Genomic DNA, 20,100 nt, shown 5'->3' with positions numbered 1-20,100 from the left:
GAAAACTGCACAGAGAAAGGGAAAAATAAAGTGAATTCAACAAAAGAGAGTTAGGCATTTAAATCTATAGCAAAAGCAGAAATATTTATAAATGTCTTATAAATGTAAAAATCATGCTGCTATGCTTTTTTGAATGTCAAATAAAAGAAAAAAAAAATACCAGCTAATTAAATGAGATCAATGCTATAAGGTGTTGTCACTGATTAGGAATCTGGTTGGAACAAAAACCTGCAGCCACAGGGGTCCACCAGGACCGACGTTGAGAACCCCTGTTCTGGAGGAATTGAAAGAAGTAACCATTTAGAAAACATAAGAAGTATCCACAGGTCCTTATCTTTAACTTTGGTTTTCATTTGCCTTTTAATTTAGGACCGTAGGCCCACATGTTTTCACTAGTGTTTCATTATGATCAATAACAAATTATTGGTTAGTATTAACAAGGTGGTCAGATGTGAAATGGTCATTTAAACAGTAAAATATTGTTAAACGGTAATAATACTAATTCTTTACATTTATATAGGGCTTTTCTCACTACTGCTGAGTTTGTTTTGTATGTATACTTGTGTACAAACATACAAAAGTGGGAATTCACTGTGGTTAGCACTGCTGCCTTGCAGCTGTCATGTTGCCTGTATGCAGTTTGCATGCCTCCTTCGTGTGTGTGTGGTGTTTTTTTGTCAAGATACTCTCTTCCTTTAGGTATTCATGTGTTAAGTTAACTCATGGATCTAAATTGACCCATCACTAATGTGAGCGTAGGCATGTGCATGGGGGAACTAACAAGAAATGCGTAGATGTTCATTAAATGAAAGACAGCATTACATACTCGGATGAGTTTGTCATCCATCAGCATGTGGTTTGAAAAAGACTCAGAACTGTTGTAAATAATTGTGACCAAGATATAATAATATAATCTGTTTATCTCTCTTAACATTTTGCTTGCATGATGGCTGTGGGCAACACAGCTGTTTAATATCTCCAGGGGTTTTGGATATTGTCTTTGTCTGTGTGATGTTTGTATCTAAATGGCTTATCTTAATTTTTTTAATCCTTTTAATCAACCATATGCCATTTGTCAGTTTTCGCATATCCCAACTTTCTTGCCAGAGAGGTTTGTTGGGATCAGAGTTCAGGATCCGCTACTTGTACATCACCCCTGGAGCAATTGCAGGTTAAGGGCCTTGCTCAAGGGTCCAACGGATTAGCATTCCTTCTGCCACTGCTGGGATTCGAACCAGCATCCTTCAAGTTACCAGCCCAGATCCTTTAGCCATAGAGCCACCACTCTGCCAAACTGATTTTGTCGATTCGTGAATAGGTCAGTACTCCATCCACAGATTGGTCTTTCTTAAAAACCTGACACATATCATTTTAGTAGTAGACAAATAAGGTGCAGAAAATGAGTGGATGTCTTATGACATTTATTGTTAAACAAAAATATTTTACTGCTTTTATTAATGCAATTGTGCGGCTGTTCTTTAAAGTGTTTTCTTTCTAATATTTTAACCAAAGGATTAATCTGTTTAGAACAGTAAATGTTTCACTGCCAAAGTGGATGTAGAATGCGTTGTACATTCTATTTTGTTTGGTCTGCTGATTTACAAAAACAATTCCATATTTATTATGTATTGTTGCTCTCAGTTTGAACTTTTTTGGTCACATTACACTGTACATGCCTCGGTTTTTAAGAAAACATACTGCATACTATGAAAAAAGACAGCTGGAGAGAACACATATTGTAAGCTAAAATATATGATGGCAGTGCACATCTTGACTAAGTACCTTAGAAAAAATGTAAAATGCTAATATTTGAATTTTTTTATTTTAACAAAAGGAGGTCTTTAACAGCATTAATACCCATCCAGAACATTTAACATCAGTTTTTTTATAACTTGGAAATCTTCCCCCTACTCTTGTGATTCCATCGATCAAAGTCAACCTGCTTACTTCATACCGACAAGAATTAGGTCATGTCTGGTGACCCTTAGCTAGCAAATATTTATCAGGTTTATTGCTTACAGAGATCCTTAATTGTGTTATCAGTAACTGTCATTGAAGCACCAAAATATTCTGTACCTATAAAGATAGTACAGATTTTGTTACAACTTAAAGAAAGTAACTAGTATGAAACTATTTAATATACATGAAACCAGTTCATTACTTACTGTTAAACAACAACATATATATTACTATTGCTTGGATTTAAAGTTAACAGAGCAGAATGCAAACCCTGAATAGACACACATACAGTGGGTACGGAAAGTATTCAGACCTCCTTCAATTTTTCACTCTTTTATATTGCAGCCATTTGCTAAAATCATTTAAATTAATTTTTTTCTTCATTAATGTACACACAGCACCCCATATTGACGGACAAAAAAAATAATTTTTGAAATTGTTGCAGATTTATTAAAAAAGAAAAACTGAAATATCACATGGTCCTAAGTATTCAGACCCTTTGCTCAGTATTTAGTTGAAGCACCCTTTTGAGCTAATACAGCCATAAGTCTTCTTGGGAAAGATGCAACAAGTTTTTCACACCTGGATTTGGGAATCCTCTGCCATTCCTCCTTGGAGATCCTCTCCAGTTCTGTCAGGTTGGATGGTAAACGTTGGTGGACAGCCATTTTTAGGTCTCTCCAGAGATGCTCAATGAGGTTTAAGTCAGGGCTCTGGCTGAGCCATTCAAGAACAGTCACAAAGTTGTTGTGAAGCCACTCCTTCGTTATTTTAGCTGTGTGCTTAGGGTCATTGTCTTGTTGGAAGGTAAACTTTCGGCCCAGTCTGAGGTCCTTAGCACTCTGGAGAAGGTTTTTGTCCAGGATATCCCTGTACTTGACCACATTCATCTTTCCCTCTATTTCAACCAGTCGTCCTGTCCCTGTAGCTGAAAAACACCCCTACAGCATGATGCTGCCACCGCCATGCTTCACTGTGGGGACTGTATTGGACAAGTGATGAGCAGTGCCTGGTTGTCTCCACACATACCGCTTAGAATTAAGGCCAAAAAGTTCTATTTTGGTCTCATCAGACCAGAGAATCTTATTTCTCACCATCTCGGAGTCCTTCAGGTGTCTTTTAGCAAACTCCATGCGGGCTGTCATGTGTCTTGCACTGAGGAGAGGCTTCCGACAGGCCACTCTGCCATAAAGCCCTGACTGGTGGAGGGCTGCAGTGATAGTTGACTTTCTACAACTTTCTCCCATCTCCTGACTACATCTCTGGAGCTCAGCCAAAGTGATCTTTGGGTTCTTCTTTACCTCTCTCACCAAGGCTCTCCTCCCCCGGTAGCTCAGCTTGGCCGGACGGCCAGCTCTAGGGAGGACTGTGGTCATCCCAAAAGTCTTCCATTTAAGGATTATGGAGGCCACTGTGCTCTTGGGAACCTTAAGTGCAGCAGAACTTTTTTGGTAGCCTTGCCACAATTCTGTCTCTGAGCTCTTCAGGCAGTTCTTTTGACCTCATGATTCTCATTTGCTCTCGCATGCATTGTGAGCTGTAAGGTCTTATACAGACAGGTGTGTGGCTTTCCTAATCAAGTCCAATCAGTATAATCAAACACAGCTGGACTCAAATGAAGGCGATCTCAAGGATTATCAGAAGAAATGGAAAGCACCAGAGTTAAATAAGTGAGTGTCACAGCAAAGGGTCTGAATACTTAGGACCATGTGATATTTTAGTTTTTCTTTTTTAATAAACTGCAACAATTTCAAAAATTCTTTTTTTTTGTCTGTCAATATGGGGTGCTGTGTGTACATTAATGAGGAAAAAAATTAATTTAAATGATTTTAGCAAATGGCTGCAATATAACAAAGAGTGAAAAATTGAAGGGGGTCTGAATACTTTCCGTACCCACTGTATCTACAATACAACACAAATTGAGCATGAATGTCCTGAAAAGCCAGAAATTATCCAGCCAGCTTAACTCAATCCTCCTTTGGAATGCTAGACTGTCATAAGATACTCATTCCAGGATAAATCTGATTCATTAAATATCCTGCTGCACTCACAATTGGTGTTTAGGAGAAATCATTCAACTTGTTCAAGGAGCCCATAAACTTGGCTGTAAGTGCTGAGCCAGTGCGCTGAAAATAAAACAACCACTCTTTTAAATGATTGCAGCGCCGCACAAAATGCAGAACACGCAGCAAGTCAGCAGCAGCAAGCCACCAGCTGATCGAGCAAAGAGGAGGTAAAAAAAAAACCTGTTATTTGTTTCCCATTGTACCACCATTTAAGAAGGGTTTCAGAAGAGCGCCTGCATCTCCTTGGGGTGCGTTCAGCCGCCCTCTTCACAATGGCGCGTTGCGGTGGCGGTTGGGATAGGCGAGCGAAGTGCAGATCACATGGCAAGGCAGCAGCAGCAAGCCAGCAGCTGATTGAGCAAAGAGGAGGTAAAGAAAACAACCGTTATTTGTTTCCCAATGTATCCCCATTTAAGAGGGGTTTTGGAGGAGCGCCTGCTTCTCCTTGGTGTGCATTCAGCCCCCCTCTTCACAGCGGAGTATATTCATATATAAATTCTAGAAATTTAAAGGTGACGCACACCCTTATTTGGGTGGGTGTTATTGATTCACGCTGATCGCACTTTTATTGTTTACTGCAGTTTCAATATTAAACAACTTCTCAGTTTTCCAATTTTAATATATTGGATTGGTGCACTGGTATGCTAAGAGACTTGCTCAGGGCCAATGATGCAGATTTTTGCTTATTTGCACTTATGCATACAGAAATGAGTTTCAAATCATATCAATCAAATGTAATATACTGTATTTCATGTTATATTTTCATGTAACTGAAGTCCTTGTTTGTTTATGTCTCTAATGGAACTTTTTAATATTTTTTAGGTGGACACCAGTCGGATAGTCCATATTCATTCAGTTATTATCTTGCGGCGTTCTGATAAGAGGAAAGACCGTGTGGAAATCTCTCCAGAGCAGCTGTCGGCAGCCTCTACAGAAGCTGAGATATCCTTTTCTCTTATTTTCAGCCAAATGTGCTAATTTTTTCCCAGCTAAAATGCAGTTTTATTGGTGGTGGGGGAGGAGAGCAGCAATGATTAGCACTACTGCCTCATATCTCTGAACTTTGGCTTAGGTACTATCTGTAGGAAATTTTCATATTTTCCTGTCCACTTGGCCTTTTCTTCCTACATCTCAAGGAATAAATGCTTGGCTGATTGGTGACTATATTGTTCCCATGTGAATGAGTTAGAGTGTGCCCATGGTCCAAGGTTGTTTCCTTGCCTTGCAGCTGATACTGTCTGAATGTAATCTGACTCTGGTCTGCTGTAACTCTGAATTGTGTAAGCAGTTTGGAAAAAGGACAAATGAAATTTTATTATGAAGCAAATGTTAAAAGCCCATTGTCTCTGTGTTAGTTATTTAACAAGTTGTATTTTTTGAAAACACAATGTAGTGTTGTCATCTCAGAATACTTCTACTTGGGTCCACTTCCTAGCCTGGGTGTTTTCTGTGTGCAGTTCCTCCAGGGATTCCAACTTGCTCTGGTATGCTGTTAGGTTGACTGGCACTCCTGAATTAACCATGTGTGCTTAAATGTGTCCCATGGTGGATTAGGAATTCCATCTAGAATTGGTTCTTGCCTTACACCTGAGGCAGCTTAAATTAATGACAAAAAATGAGTGGATGGATAGTTGGCCATAGTGAACATAAGGCTTAAAACACTGGGACAGAAGTTCAGATAATAATTTTTGACCTATAAAAAAGAACACATTTCAGATATATCCAGTATTATATCCATACTTTGTTTTCCTGTTCTTCAACATACATATATTTAACCCCTTTGCGGGTAAATTCTAATTATTTTACTCTGCTACGGAGCACTTCCCGTTCAAAGCTCAGACAGCCATACTGATGTGCAGTCTTCTTAAAATGAAATACAAAATAGCATGCATTCCGTTTTTAGGTATGTGCAGCTTAAACAGTTTTCAAAAATATTGGAAATTATTCTTTGTAAATATTAAGTAACAATAATTAGTTTACTGTAGCTTGTCTTATAAAATATTAACATCATATTTACATAATTCATACCAAATTAACACATTTTTTTAAATGCTTATCAGATGGCCTTGGTGTCACAATCCCTCCTAATCCACTTACAGCTATGTTTGGTGGACTCCTAGATGGGCTTAATGTGGAGAAGGACAAACAAACTGTAATTGCCTTTACTGCACTATTAGCACAAAGATGCTTTTTGCACATCTGGAAAAATCCTAGCCCGCCTCCTTTAAGTCAGTGGGTAACTGATGTTATATACTAAAAAGCAAGTTCTTACTTAGAGGATCTGTTCAAAACCTTTTTTAAAACCTGGCAGGATCTAATCAGTAACATTTTAGAATAAGCAATTAAATTGGGGAGAAGGACTCCTTTCCCTCTTTACTACTCTCAAGGTCTTACTCTGCCTGTTGGCCTTCTTCTCTTTCTCATGGGTGGGGGTTGAGTTGAATTTAGTTTTGTGAAGTTTGACTTGATTGTATGGAATGTTATGTGCTTTTCATAAATTTAATCAAAGTTAAAAAATGTAATTTTAGTGCATTTCTAATTTAATGTGTAGTACATTTGACGGTACATTTTTTATTTAAAGTGGTTGGTCAGTAGTTAAGTATCCACTTCAGTGGTGCTAACCTAACCTCCACATCCTCTTGTGATGTTTTTATGTTTAAGTAGTACAACCCCTATATTGCCCTTAATAATAATTATTACAGGCTGGCGGAAATGACTGGAAGGCCGATGAGAGTTGTGGGATGGTACCACTCCCACCCTCATATAACAGTATGGCCGTCACATGTAGGTAAGTTCGTACACTATATTTATGTTTTGTTTTAAGTTATGATGTTGGTGTATGTTCTTCTGATCCAGAAATTCAGTTCTCCTGATGGTTAAACTTGGATAGTGCTGTGGAAAGAATTGTGTGGTTGACCAACAGATTTGCTTTCAGCTGCAGTGGTGCATTGGGTCTTGTGCTGCAGAAATACTTGGATAAAAGTCTAAATTCACAAGTCAGCCTAAATTCCCATTCAGACCTTCAGTCACACAGTATGCTGTCAGGAAGACTGAAGTTACTTAACGTATTTGAAAAGAAAAATGCTAATAAAATACCTTGATTAATTTGAGGTAGATAGGTATTATGGAAAGTTTTTGTTGCACTTTAAAAGTTAAGTGAAAACGGTTAATACATACTGTGTATATATATATATATATATATATATATATATATATATATATATATATATATATATATATATATATATATATATATATATTCTGCATTGCATAAAAATTATATGAATGCAGGAGTAAAAAAAATGGAAAAATATAATTTAGCGATTTTTTTTTTTTTTTTGTAGTGATAAAATATCTAGAACGTTATTCATGTTATATGTTTGGTTTCATGTTTTCCTTAGATGTTCGCACTCAGGCAATGTACCAAATGATGGATCAAGGATTTGTTGGACTTATTTTCTCATGTTTTATTGAAGATAAGAATACAAAGGTATGTGTTCTTACTACAAAACAAATTAATTTACATGAATAAACTACACACTGATAAATTCAGAATGTGTGAAGTATATGCAACTACCGCTTACACTGACAGTTTAGCTTGCTGCAATGAACTGTGGAAGTTGGAGCGATAAATATATGAACATAGATTAACTTGATTGCAAACTTTTGATCCTTGGTTTTTGTTTAGTTTTTTACTATAGTTTGCAAAGTAAGTATGATTTGATTAATAAATTTATAGAAAACATAACTTAAAAATATTAGCTCATGTTCTACTTTGTAAATAAGTAATTTCAGAAAAGGATTTTTCCTATTTTTTTTATGTCTGACTTTAAATTTGAAACAGATAATACAAATTTAATTTCCCTTAGGGTGATCTACAGACTTTACACACAATATTAAATGAAATTAAAATATCAAAGACATTGAACACTTTATACAAAACGAAAAATTGAAATCAAGCATATTATTATTCCTTTTAATATATGCAGTATTAAAGTTGTTCAGATACAGTATGTTACAGAATTGATTGTTATTAATCATTTATGATAAATTACGTCTTTTTCTCTCTCTGGAAGGTTTCAGGTAAGGAAGTGATTAAGCTTCAAAGTGAATTTAGAAAAACACTGTAATGAAGTCCGAGATCTAATCATAGAAAAGTATAAGCAATGGGCAGAATACAAAACCAGTTCAAAGGCAATGATCATTCTTTGAATAGAACTGGGGAAAAAGCTACAAAAGTACAACTATACTGCTTTGATCTGATTGTTTCTTTACAGTTTATTTGGTAGACAGTAAGGGCACTTCTGAGAGAAGCGTATTGAAGATAAATCTTCACTCTAATTGACAAAAGTTAATGTGCTTAAAGGAGATATTCATAAATTATTAAGAAGACCATTCACTTGGAAGTGGTAAAGTAAAAGCCCTTATCCACAGATTACTAAAGAGTTGTGGCAGAAAGAGGTATGGTCTGGTGAGAAGCCCTTTAGCCTGAAAGCTAAATGGTGTGTGATGCAATTTAAATATTGCATGCAGTCACGTTTATACTGTTCACATAGTAGTGCAATAAGAGTAGAAGAGCATAACACTGATAGCATTAGTCTTTTCGGGTTCTATGATAAGATTAATCAGGCACATTACAGGGAAATAACACAATATCTCTTTTCCACTGTGTCAGAAAAAAAACTGGAAGAAACATTGATTTTTCAAAAGGTCAATGAACTTAAACATAATGCAGAAGCAACAGTGTGGTTGTTTACAGTGAAGAAAATGTATTTCCTTGGTCTAGTCAGGTCTGACTAGAGGGTGAGCTGCTGGATTCTTTATCATTTGAATCTCATTATTTATTGGTGGTGGGTTCAGAAAACAAGAACATCATAATAGAAATAACACTGAAAAGAAGCAGTTAAGGAAGCAATAAATGGATGGAAAACTTAAATGAGTTTACTAAATTTAAACACAAAGTGCTTCTTGAGCAATAATTGCATAATCGATCATAAATGGCATCTAATTTAGAACTTCAGTTCAAACAAAAACTGACCACCACTTCAGCCGTCCAGTATCAAAGTTTAGCACTCTGACCTGGCATTAGTAAGTTATGTCAGGTCATTGATATCAACTTTGTAATGTACATTTACCTGAAGAAATATTTCCTTCCAACTGTTGCATGTTTTTTTTTATTATTTAATACCCTATTTGAAATAATAAAATAAATGTTTATCCAACTGAATTCAGAGTTTGTGCATGCCCTTTTTGTTTTGTGATGGTATAGCATTTAATACTAAGTAAACACAGTATATATTTAAAACCATATAATCCAGAGCTATGAAAAACTGAAAATGAATACCAAATGTTAAGCCCAAAAAGCAAAAATATTGAAAAATCACATAGTACAATATTAAATGGATTGCAGTATCAAAGAAATACAATGTACATTTCTGATATTTTGTGCTCTCTTCTGCAGACTGGACGGATACTCTATACATGTTTCCAGTCAGTACAGGCACAGAAGGGCTCGGAGTGAGTATTTTTATTGTTGTTTTTCTGGAAATGAGACATGAGAAAACAGAGTTGTTCAGTGTCATTAAACTAGGCATTTAAACAGCTAAGATAAAACTTTGCCAGGGCACCAGCTGTCATTTTCATTATCTCTTCGTGACAGTATTAAAGTTGTTTGTGGATTTTAGGGTCAGTTTTTAGACAACATATTATGGATTATTTTATATCGGTATCAGGTCAGGTCAGGTCAGGTTGGAGAGCATGCACTGGTACAGTGCGTTGCCACACCCAGATTTCAGTCATAGTTTAGATTTATTTACTTATGGGTCATTCTATGTCAAATAAACCGATTTTTTTTAGAAATCCCATGCACTTCAAATCTGAAAGCAATATCAGATGTACCCATGTTATCCAGGGGACACACTGTAAAATTATGTTGATTTAAAATCAATACTCTCCAAGAAACAGCCAATTTTGTGATGGGAGAGGGGTGCCATATTTGACACGGCTTAATTTTTTTTTTTCAGAAATTTCACAAGACCTTATCTCAAGAACTAATCCATTTAGCCTGGAAAGAGCAGACCTTCAAAAATGAAAAAAAAAATGTGCGTCTTTGGCTTTGCCATGTTTTAGCTTTAACTTCTAACTGATACAGACTGCTGAATGTTTAGATACCTACACAGAGCTTTTCAAAAGGTTTATAAACAAACAAGAAAATGCATCAGATTTTGACCAACAGGCCTCTCAAATGTGAATTTTTTTTTTTTTTTTTAGATCTAATTCATTTTTGATCTAATTTTTAGACAAGTCTAATGCACTGTTGGAATGTCTATAATAAATAGTAAATAATAATATCTATTATATATTTGATTATTTATGGTCCCTTTCTCAAAAAAATAGTCTTACTTTTCTTACGTGAATCTTGTTATTTTCTATTCAATTCATGGGTTAAATTCACCATTTGTCAGTGATGATATTCATCAAGTTCTTCATCTCTATGTTGGGTACAGGATTAATGAAAAGCAAATCACCCAAGGCACATTAATGCGAACATGAACAACAGATGCTTGATTTATCATTAAATATAACACTAGATGTAATGAAATGTTAACATCTTGGTATTGCAACAGCAGGAATATGACCCATTTCATTTCTGTTATAATCAAAGTGCAGAGTGTAAGGTATCTTTGTCTTTGGTATCAAGATGGTACTTCCTACCACTGACCATTGTTGGTGCACTAAGCAATGTAATGACACACCATAATGGTACCCAACAAATACGGTCTCTAGGTAGCCAATGGAAAGGCTGTGCAGGATAGTTTGCATGCATGAAACATATCAGGATGTCTGATTTTTGCATCACTCTTGTCACGAATCACACCACTCCATTTTTCATCATACATTCACCCAACATAGCCTCCAATAGGACACTGGTCTAATGTGAGGGACGCATCTGATCCATTAGGAGTGTGATCATGAGAGGGTAGGATCTCAGCTGCTGCTTCAGTGGTGTTTATTAGATAGTCAATTGACTGTCTTCATCAGACACCCGGCCAACTTTGAGATTGCCATCTTCTGTAGGGATGTAACAGTGGTATTCTTGAGTATCGGGTGCCATTTTGGCCATGGAGAATCACATTTACTATTCAGTAACATGAGATAAGACATCGTCATTTGATATGAAAAAAGTTTCAAAGTTTTTGATAACTTATTGATTGAAAACTCAATGATTTCTGTTATTGACAACACAGAGCATTCAGCCTGTTTAGAATGGGGAAAAAAATGTGAAAGATTTGATTAAGAAAAGTATGGTCTGTATTTTGATAAAGAAAGGACAATCTAGAATAAATTATCTGACATTCCCACATGTAGTTAGGGTGCTCTGAAAATGAAATCCAGAATTATTTTTTTGATTTCTGAGGTCTGCTGTTCAAACCCTGATACAGTTACTTTTCTGTTTATTGCTTTTTCAGAAAGCCTATACAGTTATGTGACGAAGGAGAAAAAATCAAAAGTCTGTGTTGGTTACAAATATGTGTTTTTGAGGTCTAAACATAGCTAAGCCAAAAACTCACATTAAATTTTGGCCAGTTTCAAGAGGCTGCTTTGACCATGCACGGTCACTTGGACCAAATCTTTTAATTTTGTCACATACTAAACCAATAAATGTACCAGCGCGCACAGTAGTCTCGGCCTACTCGGTGGTTTAGTTCATGAGCTATGGACGTTGATGAAAAGATTGGGCTGGAAAAAATCAACACCCCCCTCCTGTATCTTGGAATGTATTAATCTTGAATCAAAGAAAAATGCTAAGGGGGTCTGACTAACCTGGTAATGCTTCCAGAATTTTTTGAGTCTGAAGTGTGTGGGCCATTGGTTGATTTGACATGGAATGACCCTTCTGGTTGTATGCTTACCCCTTTCATAGTAAGATATGTACAGTTTTGTTTTCTATATCAGAATTGTTATTTAGTCCCTTTATATCCCATTGTCTAGAAAGAAAGTATTCCGTTCTTTCAAAATATTTTGTTTTGTTCATAAAAAAAACAATCACGAGAATGTAATTACTTTACTTATGGTATTTGTAATGTGTTCCATAATCTTATGTGAAAGAAATATTCAGAATGATTGTCTTTTTTTACCCAGCAACCCTGAGCTGGATTTAACCAGGTTGATACAATATAAGTGAATTGGTGGCTTATTTATTTTAAATATAATTACTATACTGAAGTTTTTCCAAAACTGCAGAGTTTAATAGAGTCAGACAGATGCTGATAAAACACAAGTTATTAGTTAGGTAAACTGTTCATGTCAGACCTGACCAGAGTTAAGCAAAATATTGTTAAACCCGCTTGAGTGAGTGTTGTATGAAATGAAAGACTGTGTTTTCTCAGTGCTATCACTTTCTGTCTACATTTGTTTGCTTAGCTATTTTATTTTATCCAGTGCACCCCAAGCATAATTGATTACTGTATTTTTGTAACTGTAACCATGGTAAGTCTAAGTTACATAGTGACAGTCACTTAGCTGCCACTGGTCCCTCTAAGAGGTTGAATAAAGCAAAAAGCAGACATTTTGTTTATTTCAATGCACATGAAATGAGAAGCTTTTAAACATTGTAGAAGTTGATTTTTTTTTATTGTTATTGCTAAACATATGTAGCTAATATCCACTTTTAAAAAAGGATTGCTTGCTCTTTGTATCTGTGTATCCGGTTGCTTGGGTTAGAAAGAAAAAATTTTTAAAATTGACAAAACATGTAGAAGAGGGGTAAAAATCAAAAATGATAATAAAAATAAGGGTCTAAGAATAAGGTGATTGTTCTTATCAGCCTGTTCTGTTGTCAGACATGTTAATACTGGCAACAGCAGCATGGTAGCTACTTTCTTGCCGCCACTCAAATCACGTGAATGAAGTTCATAGCTGTAATACTAACTGATTACTTTGCATGGTGGGCAATGGATGAGTTAAAATAATGATAAATCGATGCGCAGGTCAGAAAACTAAAGCCCCAACATGACTAGGCTAGAACTGCTAAACCTGGCCAATGCAGTAGCAACTGCCACCATATTTTCCCAGGAAGCACTTTGACTTTGTCAAACACTTATCACTTGAACAATTGATGCCACGGGAAAACGGATAAAATGGCCAGCTCTGTCTGAAGAGGAAATGGCCACAGTGTGAGAAAGGGATAGGGTGCGACAAATACAAATACAAAACATAACGTCTAAATTGAGCACAGCTAAAAATTGCAGTAATGTTTGAAATGCATCAGTTCTTTCATATTTTTTCTGCAGCTCATCCCCTGAGCATTGTGTGCATATCAGAAACCAGCCATCGATGGCACACCTTCTGCAGGTCTCATTGAAGAACACATCCACACTCACTGCAACAGTTTACACTCCTGTCAAAATGATGTGTACATCCTCCTATTAATAAATCTGTTTTGTTTTTGTTAGTAGTTTTGCAGAAAGGTGAATTACTTATTTGTAATGATGACTTATTTTTGATAAATATCTGTTTAATTGTATTGTCAAAAAATAGGCCAACTTGAAGATTTTCATATCATTGTTTGTTTACATCTTAATAGTGAAATAAATGGTTATAAATAAAATTGTTTCAGATAATGAGAGGAGTTGTAAAGTGCTATTGGCTCATCTAGTATTTTTTGTTTTTTTGATGTTCTTGAATTCTATTAGCAATGGTCAAACTATAATCCTTTCTTATTTTAAAGGTATGAGAGAGTTGAGATCCCAATTCATGTAGTTCCTCATGAAACAATTGGGAAAGTGTGCCTGGAATCGGCTGTAGAACTACCTAAAATCCTTTGTCAGGAGGAGCAAGATGCTTACAGGAGGATTCACAAGTATGAGGCCTTTATGTTTCATTTTTAAATATATACATTTTCTTTAATTTAATCTTCATAATTATAGGGATCATGTTAGGTGTTTTTAAACAAATGACGTATACTTTAAACTGAGACCAAATGAGATAGTTAAGTACCTTGTCATATTTATATTAAATGAGATGGTTTCACTTCACAGAAAATGAGTTACATCAAAGCTGCATTGTTTATTTAAAGCATTAAAGCTGTTTAGTGTGTTATTTTTACCCCAGCACATGTATTATTACAGCTCATATAACATATTATACTGATGTACAAATTTCTGATGAATGTGCAATGTCCAAAAAGAAACTTTTTGAACAACAAAATTATTCTTTTGATAGTAAGTCCTGTATTTTTTGTCTCCATTCCAGCCTGACTCATCTGGATCCAGTAACAAAAATTCACAATGGCTCAGGTAAGAAAAATAGTTTTATTTAAAAAAAAATAGAGAAAATGTAATTTACATTTATATTTCAGCTCTCTTTAGTATGACCAAGCCCAGGCTCCTTTTCTATTAGTACTCCCAAGTAGCTTAAAGACCTTTGGTGCTTCCTAAATCTCAGTGCAGTTTTAATTTTCACATTTTAAGAAAATAGTTTAACTTCTGTATTGTCATCGCCACTGTGAAGGGCTCCAAAGATATGTAAGCCCTTGAAAATTGTATATAACATAAGATTCTCAAACTTTATGAATATAGTTTAAGATCACGAAAAGCTGATCTGGGTAGTATCCTGTATAAGGCTAAAACCTGTCCTGAATCGAGGTACCAGTCCATTACTGGCCTGTAAATATTTAAGTTTCTTTATATAAAATTAATAGTTTTTACATTATACATTCAGTTAGTTACTTCATTTTAAATGCAGTAGATAATAATGAATACATTAGTCAACAGTTGCTTTGCTAATATTTCTTTGAATAACAAAACTATCATTCAGTATATTCTAATGAAGAGTTTCAGAAGTGTCGGAGACCTTAGCAGTTTAATAGTGAATTGATGTCAGGAGTTGCCAGTGACCCTTTTGTCTGCTTGTAATTGGCGTTTATTCCATTTTGTAAATTGTTTTAAGCAATGTTCTTTTCTGCTTTAAATCTTTTGTAATGATATCTAATGCTCCTTACCGCGGACTAAGTACTAACATCACTGGCTGTGCTCTGCATTTTTCATAAAGTCACTTTACAAAAGCATAAACCATGGACAAAAGAAACATCATGTAAAAATTCTTTAAAAGCAACTGCAAGCTGCACTTTATCGCACTTACCCACATGCAGAACACTGTTAGACATAAATAGGCACTTCCACCCAACACAGGTTGAGAGAAAGTTTAAAAGTTAGTATCGACTTACTGTACTAGCTTAATAGTTCATTTGTTTTTTTAACTTTTCATCCTATTTATAGAAAAGTATATTTATTTAGAAAAGAAATGTAGGCCATTATGATAAAATTTAATAAAAATATATTATTAAAAAATTGGGTTTACTGGAGACTAGCCCTATTTCAGTTTTGCATTGTCTTTTTTTACTTTGTCATATACAAAGTATAGGGAAAGTATTGTAATCGTCCAAAGATTCGATGTCGATATTTTGATGAATCTTGAAGTTTTAGACCTCCCTGAGTTTGAAAATACCATTTTTGGAATTATGTCTGTGTGTCTGTCTGTGTGTGTGCATATGTAAACACGATAACTTGAGTGCTTTATCACTTCGGTCAACCACATTTTGCATGCAAGTATTAGGTACAAAACATAGATTTCTACCAACTTTTAGGCTATTTTTTTTTTTTTATTCATGCAGCTGCAGAGTCCGATTTATTCAACTTTACTTTTATAATAATTGTTCAATATATTATTAATTTGATTTGATTTTGTTGTTGATGGTTCTTTAATGTACATAATAAAAGAATATAATCATTGTCTTGCAGTTTACTCCTCAAATATCCATCCCCATATCTCAGTATACGAGAAAGTCTGGGGAGACCACTCACGATTTTATTTACGGTTACTTGAAATAAAATTATAGTCTTCAAGATACCATTAATAGTTTTAAAAACTTTGTGCATTAACTTTATCACTTTTAGCTCATGCAGTAATTCACAGTTGATTACACCTGAGATCTGGTCATTAACCATTCTTAAGTATTCCTGTTTGTGGACAAACAGTTTTGATGTCGCTGGCACTTTTTTTTATGTTATGCATAGAAAAGTCACATATATTAGTAAGGATTTTCTTTTTTTATGTCTGTTTGTCTATCCATCTTGCTGTTCATTTTCATCCATCCACTGGAGAGAGAAAATTTCAGTATTCAAATTAATGGCATGATCTTTTCTTGTAAATACTGGTGCTGTGTGTGTGACTCGTGTGAAAGATGAACTTTTTATGATACAGAGTTCATCGTAAGCTTCTAGTATAAGAAGCGTTGGATGAAGATTTTAGACAAATTGAAACTTTCTGCATTATGCACACATAAAGGTGATCTCATTCTTCTCCACTTTAACACAATGCAGCAATACTGCAACCTTCTTATTTCTAATACAAAACCTAGTAAATATTAAAAGAATTATTTAAAAAAGAGAAGAGATGAACAAAATGTTGGAATGATGGCTGATTTATTTGCAAAATACATACAAATTATTTGTAAAAGAAAGCCATATAAATATTATTTGGGATTTCTAGTAACAGTAGGTTAACAAAGCACATGAGGACTTAGTACCAAACCCTGTTTATACTCTTTTTAACTCCCTGATTTTTTACTTGCATATCTGAATTAAGAACAGAACAGTGAAAGTTTAATGGGAAGGACAGCATCAAAGTAAGCAAGGTACAACATTCCACACATTTCTTTTCACTTTTGATTTTATAAAGATAGATAAATACTTTATTAATCCCAAGGGGAGATTCACATACTCCAGCAGCAGCATACTGATAAAAAACAATATTAAATTAAAGAGCAATAAAAATGCAGGTACAACAGACAATAACTTTGTATAATGTGAACGTTTACCCCCCTGGGTGGAATTGAAGAGTTGCATAGTGTGGGGCAGGAACGATCTCCTCAGTCTGTCAGTGGAGCAGGACAGTGACAGCAGTCTGTCGCTGAAGCTGCTCCTCTGTCTGGAGATAATACTGTTCAGTGGATTCTCCATGATTGACAGGAGCCTGCTCAGCGCCCGTCGCTCTGCCACGGATGTCAAACTGTCCAGCTCCATGCCTACACTAGAGCCCGCCTTCCTCACCAGTTTGTCTAGCATGAGGCGTCCATCTTCTTTATGCTGCTCCCCAGCACACCACCGCATGGAAGAGGGTGCTCGCCAGAACAGTCTGATATAACATCTGTAGCATCTTATTGCAGATGTTGAAGGACACCAGCCTTCTAAGGAAGTATAGTTGGCTCTGACCTTTCTTACACAGAGCATCAGTATTGGCAGTTCAGTCCAATTTGTCATCCAGCTGCACTCCCAGGTACAGTGGGTACGGAAAGTATTTCAAAAATTCTTTTTTTGTCTGTCAATATGGGGTGCTGTGTGTACATTAATGAGGAAAAAAATTAATTTAAATTATTTTAGCAAATGGCTGCAATATAACAAAGAGTGAAAAATTGAAGGGGGTCTGAATACTTTCCGTACCCACTGTATTTGTAGGTCTGCACCCTCTGCACACAGTCACCTCTGATGATCACGGGGTCCATGAGGGACCTGGTCCTCCTAAAATCCACCACCAGCTCCTTGGTTTTGCTGGTGTTCAGTTGTAGGTAGTTTGAGTCGCACCATTTAACAAAGTCCTCCTTTACACCAAATTCATTATGTGCAGTCCATCGGCATGGAATTCCTCTTGCAGGGTTGGTTTTCTTAGATACTCCTATCAGTAATTTCCATCTGCAGTCTTTCCTGGATATTTCAGTTTCTTTCCATTTCCCAGAACATACAGTAAGTCTGAGTCAACTTGGTACGAGTGAGTGGTGCCATCCTGGGTTAGTTCCTGCTGTCAGTTCCTCTAGGTTCCTATGACATTGTACATATTTTAAAAAAGTAAGATCTGGAAATGGGTGGTTAGATGGATGTATTCATGTTTCATTGCGAGTGAGGTGATTTGTGCAATTTATGGAAGCATACTAAATGAGCTCATCTGTGGTTTTGTTGTGGCATACAGCTTCAAATGAGAAGATGCCACTCCATTTTATCACTGTTGAAGGTGTATTCCAATGTGTTTACTTTCTATTGCTCTTGAGTTATTGACATCTATCCTTTGTTTTTTTAACATGTGCACTCTGTAGATAAATAAGGTTTATATATGTAAGTGAGAGGTGCTTAAGCAGTGTTTATGCTTACATAACAACATGTTTTTTTGTCCATGAATCCTTTATATGAACTTCTGTCATTTAGATGTTTGGGTTTGCGTCATAATTAGTTCCAGTTAATGTGACCCTCATAAATCCCAAGGAAAATGATTATATCACATCTAAGCAGTTTGGTATCATCACTGGCACATGGCATGTTAAGAGATTACCTACAGGGTAATAGCCCATCTGAAGAATGGAACTTGTGGCCCCCATTGCTATTTATGCCTTCCGATATCAGTAACATAAAGAGTCATCTGTTATACTGGATAATTATACATAGTATGAGGTGTACAAACTTTCATACATTATATATTGACATGCTTGTCTCCTCAGAGCAGTTGATAATAGTACTATACAATACAAAGGACATCCACACGTTTGAAAAGAGTATAAATAATGCGCAACATGCACATATATGTATTATACACACACACACACAGAATGTTTTTAAAGCTGTAATATTTCTTACATAATTAGCTATTCTGACAGATTGCCCAGTAATCATAGAAGCTGTCCTTGAATCTGTCGGTAAGAAGGACAGCTGAGGTGTTGAGCCATTTTATTTACATTTCTAAAGCCCTAAGTGTTGTATACTTTTTCATTGTCATTGAATTTTCTGAGCAGAATTAAAAGTTCCTGCTTAAGTCCCATATCAGGACAAGTCAAGTAATCCAATATATAAATAATAAAAGAAAGTTACTTTAATGGAAATTTAGACTATAGTATGATTATTGTTTACATTGTTTGAGGATGTGTGTGGTATTTTGTGCTTTTCCTATCATATAATTTTTTTTTCTTTATTTTGTTTTAATCCAGTCTTTACCAAAAATCTGTGTAGCCAAATGTCAGCCATTAGTGGACCACTGCTACAATGGCTTGAAGACAGATTGGACCAGAATAAACAGCGCATTAGTGAACTACAGCAGGAGAAAAAGAGGCTAACACAAGAATTGGCAGAACTGGATTGAGAACATTAAATGAGCTGACCTGTATATTTGTAACTACATTTGAAAAAATGGTTGAAGAGGAAGTGAAATACGGTGTAGTCCTTTTCAAGGAAAACGCAGAATAACCAAGAATGGCACCACTTTTCGTGAGCCAAGCTGTATGTGCTTTTTAAGTGACCCTTAATGGACGCGGATTTCTCATTTGGCCCTGGTGTGCTGTTACTTTTTTGTATTTATGTTGGATGATTTGAAATGATGTGTGAGAGCTGGAATATTTAAAAACAGTTTGTGTTATTAGAAACACCCATTGTTCATGCAAAAACCTATTAATTTAATCTTACCAATTTAATGTAAATCAGAATCACTAAAATGTGTATTTTAAGTCAAGAACCCTAGATAAATGGTATAATTTTTAATTTGTTAAATTCAGTTTTCTTACATTTTAATCTTTAACTATATGTAATACTTAAGAGCTGGATTCAAAGTCACAGTCACTGCAGATTTTCATTCCACGTATTTAATTATATTTTGTGAAAGTATTTTTTCATAATCAGTTTAGGCATTGAATGCATTTTATGAAAGATATTTATTTTGAGTTTTTTTTTATACAGGTTTTTGATACAAATGAATATGTCCAGGGTATAGTAAGACACACAAGATCATTTTAGCTACACATAAGCAGCCTACTTATTCTTACTAAACTTAAATTTAAAAAGTTTTGGTGAACGATATGATTGTTGTATCCTCTCCAATCAAAAAGACTGAAGCAAGCACTTTTAATAAATCCTTTGAAAACTTTGTAAATCTTTGCACAATGTAACAAAAAATGAAAACTCGCAATGCTTGATTTATTTGAATGCCCAGATTGTTAAGAACAAAATTGAGACTTAAATTAAAAGAACCATCTAGCCAA

General features: G+C 35.3%; 1 protein-coding gene across 1 annotated transcript in view; it reads left to right on the top strand.

Annotated features, from left to right (window-relative positions):
• brcc3 (BRCA1/BRCA2-containing complex, subunit 3) overlaps positions 1-20,100 on the top strand; it is a 23,182-nt gene extending 3,082 nt beyond the window's left edge. The window contains exons 2-8 of the mRNA XM_039766521.1: positions 4,848-4,967; positions 6,726-6,813; positions 7,427-7,515; positions 9,487-9,542; positions 13,756-13,887; positions 14,280-14,323; positions 19,057-20,100. Coding sequence (XP_039622455.1) covers positions 4,848-4,967; positions 6,726-6,813; positions 7,427-7,515; positions 9,487-9,542; positions 13,756-13,887; positions 14,280-14,323; positions 19,057-19,208 — 681 coding nt within the window. The 3' untranslated portion in view covers positions 19,209-20,100. The remainder of the gene's footprint in view (positions 1-4,847; positions 4,968-6,725; positions 6,814-7,426; positions 7,516-9,486; positions 9,543-13,755; positions 13,888-14,279; positions 14,324-19,056) is intronic.

This window comes from Polypterus senegalus, chromosome 10 (genome assembly GCF_016835505.1).
Source record: "Polypterus senegalus isolate Bchr_013 chromosome 10, ASM1683550v1, whole genome shotgun sequence".
NCBI classification, from domain to species: domain Eukaryota; kingdom Metazoa; phylum Chordata; class Cladistia; order Polypteriformes; family Polypteridae; genus Polypterus; species Polypterus senegalus.
The sequence above is the reverse complement of the archived record's forward strand: the minus strand, read 5'-3'. Positions and strand labels throughout refer to the sequence as shown.